General features: G+C 38.9%; 1 protein-coding gene across 2 annotated transcripts in view; it reads right to left on the bottom strand.

Moving 5' to 3' along the window:
• Positions 1-13,893, bottom strand: part of Dtwd2 (DTW domain containing 2) — a 64,339-nt gene that overhangs the window by 24,667 nt on the left and 25,779 nt on the right. For both annotated transcript variants that reach the window (XM_083118505.1, XM_083118506.1), the window contains exon 3: positions 9,127-9,312. In XM_083118505.1, coding sequence (XP_082974631.1) covers positions 9,127-9,312 — 186 coding nt within the window. The remainder of the gene's footprint in view (positions 1-9,126; positions 9,313-13,893) is intronic.

Genomic DNA, 13,893 nt, shown 5'->3' on the forward strand with positions numbered 1-13,893 from the left:
TATTTACCCAAGTTTGATTGTAGGATAAAAGTTCCCCATACTGAAACACATTTGCCACTTAGTTTGAGTATGAAAAGCACATGCCTGAAAGTTCACATCTGGAGAGGCTCTTTGTCTCCTAACGGTTAAATGTTACAAGCATATGTTCAGTGTGAAATTCACATTTAGTGACAGCAAAATAAATGCAAAAGTGTGTCTATTTGTCATCCTAAAGCAGAAAGTATTAGAAAATTATACAAACAATTTGTTCAGAAAATTTTCAGAAGCTCCTGTGAACAAAATAACACTATTTCATTCCACACCCTGACACCAATTAATCATAAATTTGGAAGCAGAGATGTCCCAAAGCTTTAGGGAGAATTCACACCGAAGATACATGCTGCAAGAGCCATATATCGATTGCAAGTGAACACTCAGTTAACAATTTAACCTTTTGAACCGAAGCAACACGACAAGCTGCAGGTGTCTCATGTCGTATGCATGTTGATCGGACTGTGCCGTTTTCTGAATACCATGCATCGTGTCAACTCAGTTTGTTTTTTGAGTATGCACAGTGAATGTGCAACCCCATTGATCTATTTTATTCACTTAGGAACTCAACGAAATTAATAGAACATTTACAAGTTAAGTTCCGCGGAAATAATTTAGTAACTCACTTTCGCTTTCTTATCATATTTCAGTTGTGAGTTTTAGTGTTTAAATTCCATTTTATGTAGAAATAGACTAATCAGAACTGGACCTACAGTTTAAAGTGGGAGCCGTGCCACTATGTGCCTACACTGGATATCGAACCCAGGATCACTTAATTACAAGGAGATGACATTACCACTTCGTCATCCATATTTTTATATTTGTCAACAATCTTACACGTAATAAAACTATTATTACTCTTTATGATTATGCTAGAATTTATTTATCAATATTTAATTTCATGTGTACAGGTTAATTCATGCAAAAAATCTTACAATACTGGAAAGGTATTTACGAGGAAAATTCTTGGACTAAGGTCAATGTCTTAAAAAAAAGGGAAAAAAATATACCGGGACATGGTTTCACGAAGGTTGTGAACCATTTCTCTAGTGTTTAGGTCTTTGCTTTATCCAGGCTGGAAAGTATAACACATACAGTTTGAGGTCAGTGCATATGGTTTCTCAGTTTCTAATACACAATATGACTCTCCCGAGTTACAATAACTTGCACAAATTTTACGTGATTTACATTAACAATGTCTCTTGTTATTTTTTTTCAGGTGACTAAAAAACTGTTAATGCAATTATATCGGTACCATCATGCAAACTGAGCAAAGAAACAATTGTTGCTTGCCGCATGTTGTTTGTCTTTTCAGTGTGAATTCTCCCTAATATGTACATGGCCGTACCCAAAAGAAACTAAACTAATTTTGTGGTGGGCAGAGCTTTTGTAGTACCGCATTTTGCGGCTACGAGCGCATAGAGCGAACCTTCCTGAGTCCGTAAGCCGAGTGCCGTCGCTGAAGCAGGTCAGGACACATTTTGGCGGAGTTTAGAGTGACAGCTGTTTTGTGTGATCGTCGTTTTTGCAATGGCTGATTTTCGGGAACAGCGTGTGGCGGTGAAATTCTGCTTTTTGCTTGGAAAGAGTTGAACACAAACTCTTGAAATGTTAAAAACGATGTACAAGGACGATGCTATGGGGAAAACTCAAGTGTTTGAGTGGTTCACAGTTTCAAAAATGGTGAAATGTCAATTGATGATAAACCTCATTCTGGTCGTCCTTCCACGGCCCGAACACATGACAATGTTGAAAAAATTCGTGAAATCATCAACAAAGATCGAAGACGGACCATTGAACAAATTGTGGAGCTGTCGGGAGTGACTTGGAGTTCAGTGCAGCGAATTTTGACAGACGATTTGGGAATGAAAAGGGTGGCTGCCAAATTCGTGCCCTGACTGCTGAACTTTAAAAACAAGGTCACGTGGAAGCATGCCGTGCTTTGAAAGAAGAGTCCCAAAATGATGCAAAGTTTTTTTCAAAAATTATCACAGGTGACGAAACATGGTGCTATGCTTACGATCCCGAATCGAAGCAACAATCAAGCCAGTGGAAGACTTCAAGTTCGCCGTGCCCCAAGAAAGCTCGTCAGGTGAAATCAAACATTAAAACAATGCTGCTTTGTTTTTTCGATGTGAGAGGAGTCGTCCATTCAGAGTTTGTTCCGCAGGGTCAGACAGTTAACCAGGCTTTCTACTTGGAAGTTTTGAAATGATTGCGCAACAGCGTGCGGCAGAAGCGACCCAATATGTGGCAGTCGGGTGACTGGTTTTTCCATCACGACAATGCCCCGGCTCACACAGCACTGTCTGTACGACAATTCTTGACCAAAAATGTTATGACCCCTGTTCCTCACCCCCCCCATACTTACCCGACCTTGCCCGTGCGACTTTTTTATGTTTCCTAGAATGAAAGGAGACATGAAAGGAAAGCATTTTGCTGATGTTGCTGCGGTGAAGAAAAAAACGATGGAGGTGCTGTCACGCATCACAAAAGATGACTTTAAAAAATGTTTTGAAAAATGGAATCAAAGATTGGACAAGTGTCTTAATGCAAGTGGAGAGGACTTTGAAGGGGATTGAAGGTTTGTACTTAAATTGTGAATAAATAAGTTCACAAAATATTAGTTCCGTTTCTTTTGGGTACGCCCACGTATTCTATAGAAACAAAAAAAAAAAATACAGTGAGGAGAAAAGCAATAGTTAAACACACAAATGTGGACGATACATGTAAATATACATTTGCAATATATCTTCAGTTCCAAAGACATTTTCTGACCACTGAATTCAAATCCATGAAGAATTACAAAATTATAATAACTTCATGCTTTTCCTGCATTTTGACCATATTTTCCAGGCTTGTTCAGGTCCGTAGTATATTACAAGAAATTATATATGAAATAAAGTTATTTTCTTTATTACCTGAAATCTACTCCATGCTGTCAGATATTTTTTTCTCTCCTTCCTTTTCTACTTTCCAGAGTTTCCTGGGCCTCCTTGACATAACTGGGCTCGAAAATCCCACCTTGAGTAGCAGACACCAGTCGTAAAAGCAATGATGCTTTGGGTACATCACGCTATTCAAAAAGGTATCATCTCTCTCAATTCTTTCTAAGTCCCCTTTGGATTCCACGTAACAAAATCAAATCGCACCACCATCTTCTTGCAATGTGAAGTTGTACTTGGATCTGACAGTAATAAATGTGAGATAATCAAGTGCAGTTGACTTCCATAATCAACTACACTACAAAATTGTTTCAGAGTCCAGGCTGCTTCAAATGGTCATATTCCGGTCTGCCATTTCACCTACAAAACAACTTTTGCTGTAAAAGATCATCAGGAGGACAAGCCAGGAAAGAGAGAGCTGCTCATCAATAACCAAACCACATTTGACAATTGACGAGTTAGTTTGAGCTTCATACTGTGCAATAACTACTGGCCCATTTATCCCAAAGCTGATGGTGGGAGAACACTGCAAGGAGTGGAATTTCTCATTTCATAAATCACACAAAAGTTGGAAGCAGTGAGCCTTATCTTTTGTTCCTTACACCATATCCCATGTGCAGACACATTGCCTCACAGCTGTAACCTGTACTTTGTTCCTCAGAAACTCCTGACCCACAATTTGCAGCTCCTCAGTACTCACATCTGGTTAAGTCGCTTCAAGACCATAGTACATACTTGTTCCTGTCAAGCTTTGGTGCTTCCACTGTTTGGGGGTGAAATGTTCATCTTCCTGAATTCTGAAACAATCTCTGCCTACAATTTGCCTCCACTCCAAAATCTTAGTGTACAAACGTTCACCACCTGGCAAGTACACTTGGTGGTGATTGCCTTCCATGTCCATGCAAGCTGCATGCTGGAAGCTAAGGGTGGCCAAATGGCAGCCATGAGTGTAGCTCTGCAGTGATCAGCTAACTTGTTTCACTCTGATAAACTTGTGACATGTACAACTCTGCACGGTTGGAAGTGCAGTTCTTAGCCAGAGTCTGCTTTTCCATGTGGGCAACTGCTTGTCGGATACCCACTAACAACCCTGCCGGACATCGGGTTAGTAGACAGGGGGAAAATTTCATCTTGGTATTCATGCAGAATTCAGGCAGGCACATGAACATAGATGCACTCGAATGTTTCCCATTGGAACCTCTTCTCATGTGTTGATAGAGTCCCCATCATCCACGAACTCCAGTATTCAAAAGCCATATTTTTGTTCGAAGAAATGGAAGCCTTCTACAAGAATATCAGATTCCATAGCCGTAGAAGCACCATTCCAATCCTTTAAACATTTGTGACGTCCCACATCATCTCTTCTCTTGGCTCCTCTGGGATACACAATGCAAAAGTTTTTCGTATGATAGCCGAAAATAACGGAACATCCAGATTTGGCTGAATAACGGTGACCATGAGTCTGAGGGCTCCAACCCCCATTGACAATACCTGTTGTCCATGGAACACTGTCATTCAGCCTATTAGCCACTACTGCCAATTCCCCTTTATTTTCTGCAGCGTGCTTCATGTTTTCCAATAGCATTTCCTCCCATTTCTGGAATTAGAAGAGAGAAAAACATTAATAGGAAAATTTTATTCAATGAATTCTACTGTTGTCTACCTTTTGGATTAACTTCTTTATTATTTGAATTTAAATTTGGTGTTAATTACTACATATTTATTTTCACCACCAACAATATTCACTTTATTTTCACCAACAACAATATTCACACATTGGAGAGATCTGGTTTAGTGTGACACTCGAACAGTAGAACTTGAAAGAAGAATTTTAAAATATTTCACTTCAAAATGTATATTTGGGATTAGTATATTGAACAGTAATGTTAAAGTAGTGTTGCTGTACAGAGGAATTTTAAAAAATTTGGCAAACTGTTCTACCAAGAAAAAAAAATGAATACTATCAGACATGTCAGTGGTGGAGTAAAAGGAAACCAAAAATATACATCACATTGTTATTAGAATGTTGCATTACAAAATACCAAGAAGAAAATAATGATTCCAATGTTCACACACACTGTGTAACCTCTGATTAAGAAGAGGAGGAACTCACAATCTGCCACCATAGGATCTGGGTTTGAGTCCCAGCCTGTATGGTTATTCTTTCCTTCCTTTTTTTATTATTAATATTTTGTTGCATATCTTCAAACCATTGAGTGCAACAGAGGATTATGCATGCATTTAAAAGCATCATTTCTCTTGTAGTCTACGGTTATTACAAACATAAAAACACAGCTTTTCGTTGTGACGTTTCAGAAGAACACACACTCCCTTTATCATACATTTATTTTTAGTTTGATTAAAGATAAAGTTATAACTAGGGCTCGGAAGTTGAGGAAAAATTCTTTTTTTCCTAGTGTCCAAAGACGAGGCCCAACATAATACGAGGCTTGTCCGGAAAGTAAAGATACAAACAAAAAATAAGATATAAAATAAATGTATTGCTCGAAACTAAAGTTACACTTGATACACACATACAGAGGCTATTTCTCCACATAAGTGCCACCATTGTCCAAACATTTGTTCAGACGCGGAACAAGTTTTTGTATCCCTGAATCGTAGAAATCAAACGCCTGCATCTGGAACCAAGTTGTGACTTCTTCCCTGACTTCATTGTCGTCGGCAAAGCGTTTTCCACCAAAATTTTTCTTGAGGTAAAGGAAAAGGTGGTAGTCGCTGGTTGTAAGGTTGAGGCTGTATGGCGGATGGTGAAGGACCTCCCATTGAAACTGTGCAAGCAGATCCTTGGTGACATTCGCTGCATGGGGGCTGGCGTTGTCATAAATAAAGCGGATTCTGTGTTCGTCAATCAAACGTTTTGGGACCCAGCGTGCACACAACTTTCTGTACCCTAACCCACTCACAACTACAAGAATAGTGGTTTTCGAACTGTCAGGAAACATCACACACAATTCTCGAATTGTCACCCGCCTATTCGCACACACTCTGCGTCAATACGATTGCGAAGGTGGTCAGTTATCACGGACGGCCTCTCACTTCTCTCTTCATCATGAACATCACGTCGCCCTTCTGTGAAGGCATGGCACCATTTTGCCACATTTTGACGATTCATTACATTCCCGCACACAGTCACAATTTCTCGGTGGATCTCCGATGGACGCTTTCCTTGTGCCTGCTAAAACCTGATCACTGATCATTACTGGGTCTTCACACATTTGCCCATCGGATGGACATGGGCACCATACCATATGCAAAGAATTTCCAATTCCTTCTTTCAATGTTTAGTGAGTGATTTAGTGCAGTGCTTCATCTATTATGACGACATTCTGTTCGTTGGTGCAAAAGAGGCTGTGCAAGATTCCCTGGATCGAACACAAGCTTCATCCATAGCCGTTAACATCAAGAAAAGTGTGCTTTCTCCAGTTAACAGTGTTATGTACCTCGGCCTGCAGGTTTCAGTATCGGACATGTCCATATCCATGCCCATGCATTACCTCAATGCGTTAGCCTCCACTCCTCCATGGGCTCTCACGTCTTGCCGAGTGTGCAGAATCCTCAGACGCTACACCACATGGGCACAACCTGCCACTTTGCTTTCTCATGGCATGTCATTTTTACTCCATCCGAAGTATTGGGAATTTTGGCCGTGGGTTTTACAGTGTTTTCGCCGCATACGCTCACGGTCCCTATCCCTGACACCGCCTACTGATCCCTAGCTCCTTATGGCAAAATAATTAGTTCAAATAATTTTCAGAATCAAAAATTTTACACATCGCGTTAATTGAATCAAGCCAAGCTGATACATTTAATTATCAAGAAATTGATTTTCCATACTACGTATAATTCAATGAATTGGAACAAAATATTTTGATTATTAATTTCAAACTTCACATGACTTTAATGTATATGTTACAGCCATTTTTACTCAAATTTTTATTTGTTTAGCTAATGTATTTGGAGGGGGCTGCAGCCCCATCAGCTTCCCTGCCCCTTGGGCACACTCTTGTGTTACAGAAAAGAAGCCAAATTAGAGAAAAGTTCTTGTATTTCGAGAAAGAGGAAGGAAATCATTTGTGTTGACTTTCTCTATATTGTTCAGGACAATAGAACTAAAGCATATTGTCAAACATGGTAATGACCACTAATGCAGTAAAACTCTCTGCAATGAAATACAACTTACCTGTGAAGTGATTATTTTCTGTGATCCTTTTGTGTCTTGGTCTGCAAATTTAGTTTGCCTTATCTTGAAAGGTGAAGCAAACAAACAAAAACACACAATCATTAGTACAAATATGTTTCACTATATTTTTGTAAACTAATAGATGAATTCTGATCTTGAAATGTCTCTTTTTCATTGTAATAAGCCATTTGTACTTGTAGCTTATAATATGCCCAAAAATATTAGTTAAAGTTAGTTTGGCAGGAAATCCTGCCATCAGGCATTTAGATGCTGTAAATCTAAATCTGAAGTCACAAACAATTCAGCGAACGTCATTCTTGTTTTCCTCTTATGTTTTTGTACTGCACATTTCTACAAACTTGTGCTTTACAGAATAATATATAACATATTATCATGTAGGGGGACGTTTGGCTTTGGTCATTCCCTATCTTGACATCTCCCTTCTGCCACATTTCCCTTTCCTGTGTATTGCAGTAGATATTCATTTAGCACAAAGGCAAATGTATTGTACAAATATATCATTTCCTGCAGTCCTCCAAATTCTGAATTTTAATTGCTGATTTACAGTTTTCATCTTACTCCTCAAAACCACAATGATTCAATAGTAATGTTAAACTTTTATTATTATAATATTACTGTTATTCCATTACATTACATGAAAGAATGTAAACAATAATATGTATAAAGACAAGTTACACTTCCTACTTGTTCTTACATGTTGTCTCTAAATGACATTTATGACTTGCTGACTGAAGACTCAGATGAGGAGACGAATAACTAACTGGCGTGCCTAAGGAAGGGGGGTTGGTGGGAGTCATAACTCCCCTTTGGCAGAGTATTCCTAAAAAAAAGGATGTCAAAAGCAAGAAATGATGGCAAAATGAAGGCTGAGTGCTAAAAAATGTATACTTAATCTCCCCCATTTTGAAAATCCTGGGCACGCCACTGGAATGACTGTAGTATTGCAATACTGCCGCCAGTTGAAGACCTGAAGCAGATATACATGTTGACTTGAATAAAGAGATGATGAAACAGAAGAACTACTGGAACACCTGCCAAAGAGAGGGGGTATAACCCCCCAACCCCCCTCCCCCTTAGGAACACCACTGAGGACGTACTATATACAACTATGGTAAATGTGTAGCTGCTCTCCATCCTGAGTATTTCAAGGCTTGGCACACATTATGGAGCAGATTTTAACTGATGTTCAGGAGATTGATTGACAATTCTGCTTCATGTTGAACTATGTGCTACAATATGTAACTTTTAGAAATTCATTTACAGCACATTTCTGGAACCATTGTATGCTTCTGTGTTTGTATATATTTCCTATAAATAGGTTATGCTATAGACACTAATGTATTAAAAATTGTTGTGAAGTAACTCAATAAAAACAAAATAATCCCAAAGACAATTAAAAAGTAGTTGAAACTGTTATCTTAAATGCCTGGTGGCAGGAAAATCTGCCAGACTGTAATGAAGGCAAATAAACAATATTTTAACAAAAAAAAAGTTCTTTTTCACCTTATTTGGACCTCCACTATGACATTTGAAACAAAGAATTTGAAAAATTACTTGAAATGCTGTTTCGGCATTAATGGGTTAATTCCTGAAATCAAAGAGTCCCACTCATTATGCACCAATTTCATTGCAATTACTTGCAAACATATCCATATATAACAAGTTTTTTCTATCTATTTTTCGTATATTTTAATGTCACTTTTCTTCTACTTTCAGCTAACTGCAATGGTGAGGATAAGTGACACATTGATGAAACTGATTAAGGAATATTAACAAAAAAAAATAGAAACAAAGAACTTCGGTGGTGTCACTCGAAAACATAAGACAAACTATGAATAAGAGCAATCTCAGATTCACCCTAGTGACATCTATCCATGTGACAGTGAAATAGAAAAGAATGCTATAATTTGACATCTGAGTCCAACTTACCTGTTCAGAGGAAACTTTTTCCCATGGTACAGGAGACACTTTCCCGGAGATAATCCCAGCATGAGCATTGGAGCAGTTCGAAGGCAGCGACGCTCCTCTGCAGGATGCTGCAGTAAGATCAGTCGACATTTTGGCATTACAGGAGAACCAGGAAGAAAAGGACACCAACAAACAACTGCAGGGCGCCTAATAGGAGAAATATTAGGCATTAATAAGGGCATCATAATGTGCACTCAAATACACATTTAGCTAAAAGTTTATGCTAAAAGTTTATCAAGCACCATGACAAAATTAAATATAATTTCAGTATGTATTCATTTTGTAAACAAGTTCTTAATTATTTTTTTAAAATGATTCTTGAAAAATAATTTGCTCTTTGCCCATTTCTTTCTTGATTGATTGATTTGCTGTTTTAAGTCCCCTTTATGCACAGTAAGGCTAATCGGGACTGGACTAACAGTTTAAAGTGGAATACGAATCACTATGTGCCTCCGGGTATCGATCCCAGGACCCCTTGATTACAAGGCAACGACGCTACCACTGCACCATCGGGGAGGCCACCCATCCCTTTCTATTTTGTGTTTTAGACAGCTTTCCTATCTATTGAGTTAATTGCAATGTTTAAGATGAATAATAAACTGATGAAATGGATGATGGAATAAACACAAAAATATATCCATGCCTTAATCAGCATTCTAACCTGGAACCTCTGGTTTCATAGTATGTTAAACTGAACATATATACATACTGGAAAAATTCCAAGCTGAAATCACCTACTCTAGAAACAAGTGAAAAATCGGTTCAATTCAAGTGCCTATTAAGTTATTTTTGTGTTGTGTACCATATCGTACCCAAGGCATTGGGTAAAAGTGACAAGTCTGCTATTATCCTTAACATAAAAGGAAGCAGAGAAAGGAATGCTGAATGCGTAATTACTCAAACACAGGTTACTGACTGGAGAGACAGTTGGCGAGTGAACGGGATTGTGCTAGGATCGGGGATGAAGAGCAAAAGGGTGTGAGGAGAGTGAATTCTGACAGGGTGGTCAGATATGTGACTGACAATTGAGATGATTGAGTTGACAATCTGTGGAAATAACCTTCATCCGGACGAGAGGCAAGTAAAGTCCTTTTCCTAAATACGTCCATCTCGATTCAGTTGTGGAGAGTATAAAACCCATTTATGGTACTTGTCAATTCTTGCCATTCTTCTAGAGTGCAACCTCTCGCACATCATACTTTAGGTCAAGTGAGTGATAACCATCTGGAAGATGAATGATGAATAGCTATGCCACCCAAGAGACGATTCAGGTTCTCTGGTTCGATCCCAACGCATCAATAAGTTTGTGTTACGGTACTGTTTTTTAACAAAAAAATGTTATTCCCCTTCGTCATAAGTTTGGATTTCACAGGGAAGTCATCATGTATGCCCCAAAATGTAACGAACGAAAAAAAGGAATGCAAAATGCAGTCGTGAAAACATAAAATACTGACTTTACTGACCAATTATTTTAAAAAGTGAAAAATTTGACACCAACATGAAAAACTTACTTTTACCACTGGAGCATAAAAAAAGCAAAATGTATATAACACAGTTGACAATTGAATAATATTAGCGAACTGGTGCAAATGCGTGTAAATACAGAATGCATTTGTGTTAGTACTTCTACAGCACTTTGAATATGTAGTGTGGAAAACGAGCCAAAAAACTGGTTCCCGAGATGGAAGACTACATAGATGGCAGTGCGATCAGTATCGCTGCTAATTTTCTTATGAAAGTAATGTGGCTTAGTTAGTTTTTGGAATATATTGTGTAGATTTGTTTGTCTTGAAAGGCGGTAAGTGAATTGATGGAAACAGTTATATTTGTGGAGTGATTTACAGTCACGAAATGGCATTAATTTGGAAAGAAAAGTATAATAAAATTAATAAATAAATAGCATGCGTAACACAAGAAGAAACATTGCAATGTTATTCTGGGTGTGAGGTGTTGGATTGTGTACTAGAGTATATTTCTCTATATTATTAGAATATAAATACTTTCCTGAGATATATATATATATATTTCATACCGAGGCGACAAACCACAAGTGTCCCTTGGAAGCGAGCAGTCGGTAACCGATGCAGCCTTTCGAACAGAAGGGACACAAGCTCTAACTGTACAGTTTCCTCAAGCAGATATTAGACCAAAGCAGCAACCGACAAACGATACGGGGATTTCACACCAAAGTGACACAGGTTCTTTGGTCCAAGGCAGCATTCAGTCCGAAGCGACACACGACAAATGTCACTTGGAAATGAGCCAATCAAGAGCAACGTTAGTGGCGGCAGGATGGGCAGCACAGACCAACGTTTGGTTGCTGAAATTCTCAAGCGATAAGTGCCGTGTGTCGCAGAGGGTGTGTGGCAATCAGCCAATGGCAGGAGTGCAACGTTGTACAGTTAGGAGACTGCGGCGTGGAAGTTAAAAGCAGTGTTCTGTATTTTTCTTGTGCGCAAGAAGTTTTCATAAAACTCGCCACTTTAAGGTTCATCGTAAGATGGGGAAAGACATTTTGAACCTGACTGTCCAAGTCCCATAAATTTCCATCGCCTACAGCCGGAGTTAACGTTCCTTGAAGAAACAAGGGAAACATCACCTTTCATTTCCTTCCGCCTGGTTTTTCATTGCCACCCAGTTGACGCAGCTGTGTTGTTGTGTCTAGGCTGTGTGTTTTAAATTCGTCTTGATATACACAATGACCCTTCACTGTCCTGGGGATTCTCGAACATTGAAAGTCTGGGTCAGTTTGAGTTCAGCATTTTCCTATTAAGGCCGGTGTAAAATTATTTGCTTATCGTTCACTCGTGCATCACAAAGAACAGTTTGTGAAAAGATTAAATACAGCCCTTTCGTGCAATAGTGTGTGTTCCGCGTGTTCTTTTTATTTTAAATAATGTCACTCTCGAAACCTAGCACCAGTAGTACAAGCACCGAGGGTAAAATAATACATTCACAAGGGAGAAATATTATTTTTAAAGTGTATTCGTATTTCAAGGAATTGGCATTGGAAGAAGTGCATGCTGAAACAGTGTTTTCACATAGTAGAGAACTTACGGCTAAAGCGTGTGGTGTAAGTGTTCATACTGTGCCGCGTATTGTAAACAGGGTAAAACATCTATCACAGAAATCGGTGAACTCCTATTTAAATCTCCTGGGAAACATGCCAGAAAACAGAAAATTGTTACTAGCTTAGATGACTTCGAAAAAGATGTACTCAGTTGTACTTGTGCGTGTCATGAGAGAAAGAATTAATTACACTGGTTCCTCTACTTCTATGGGGTAAATACTAAAACGCTTGGGCTTCAAATATATATAAAAAAAAAAAAACGATGGGCGTAAATTTCTGTTAGAAAGGGGTGATATAGTTGCCGCGAGAATTAAATTTTTGTGAACAATGCACAACCTGAGAGCGGTTGGTGATAATCATCCCATCTTCTATCTCGATGAGACGTGGGTGAACCAAAATTATTCAACAAAATACATTTGGCAAGACTCGATAGGAAGAGGTGGGCTCAGGGCCGCTGTAGTAAAAGGCAGCAGGCTTAGAATTTGTCATGTTGGTTCTGCAAATACAGGGTTCATTCACGAGAGTAAATGGGTATTCCGTTCCCATTCAGAAATGAATGCCAACAGTTTCACAGATTGGTTCGTAAATAAATTCACAGATTTAAATTCACAGATTTACTGGAAGAAGGGTCTATCATAGTAATGGATAATGCTAGTTATCATTCCAGAGTCATTGACAAACTTAATTCCACAAATTCCAGAAAACAGGATACTCAAGATTGGCTGCGAAAAAATAACGTATCATTCAATTCCTCTGAAACTAGCAGAATTGTTACAGAAGGTTAATCAGTTCAGAACACAAGACAAAAAATACGAGCTAGACCAAATTGCACTGGAAAGGGGACACCAAATTATCCGTTTACCTCAATATCACTGCCAGTACAATCCCATAGAATTAATTTGGGCTAAAGTAAAGGGGGAAGTTGTAACTCAAAATAATACTTTTCGACTTGTGGACGTTGAAAGACTTATGCATCAGGTCCTTGACAAGGTCACCGTACAGGACTGGGCTAGTCGCATTTCACACGTCGAAAAGCTTCAGGAAGAGGATTTTCACAAGGAAGTGGCCCGAAACAGCACAGTGCAAAATTTAATCATTAACCTCCAGGAGAGTGACTCGGAAATGAGTGAAATCAGTGACACGGAGACCGAAGAAGACGACGAGAGCGGTGATGATGATGACCTGGCAGTTCCTCTACAACAAATACCTTCAAGCTTCTTTCAGGTATGGGTTTCTCGTATATGCTACAGTGATATGCTATTATAATCCTGTGTAGAAATATTCACTATATTATTTCACTGTAGTCATATATACTGTGCATGCATTATCAAAATAATGGACACATCGCAAATTTTCTGTCCTTCCCTTGCGTTAGCAGTTAGTTTGGCAACAGTGCACGCAGTAGCACTGGCTGGGTATTGGACGAACTCAAGTTCCTTCTAAAAGCGTACGCTGTATAGATCTGTTGTTGACACAATTAGCAGCAAATGCTAGACTGAAGGCATCATGTCATACTTTTTGGTCGTCTGAGTAACCTTCCTTTAAGGAGCTTTCTGACCGACTTTCTAACAAGCAGCACACGAATACGACATATGAACATGTCGTTTGCTGAACGGTTTGCTGTTTGGACCCTCATACGCAATGAATGCTATTTTCAG

Source organism: Lepisma saccharinum, chromosome 3 (genome assembly GCF_977018435.1).
Source record: "Lepisma saccharinum chromosome 3, izLepSacc3.1, whole genome shotgun sequence".
Taxonomy (NCBI): domain Eukaryota; kingdom Metazoa; phylum Arthropoda; class Insecta; order Zygentoma; family Lepismatidae; genus Lepisma; species Lepisma saccharinum.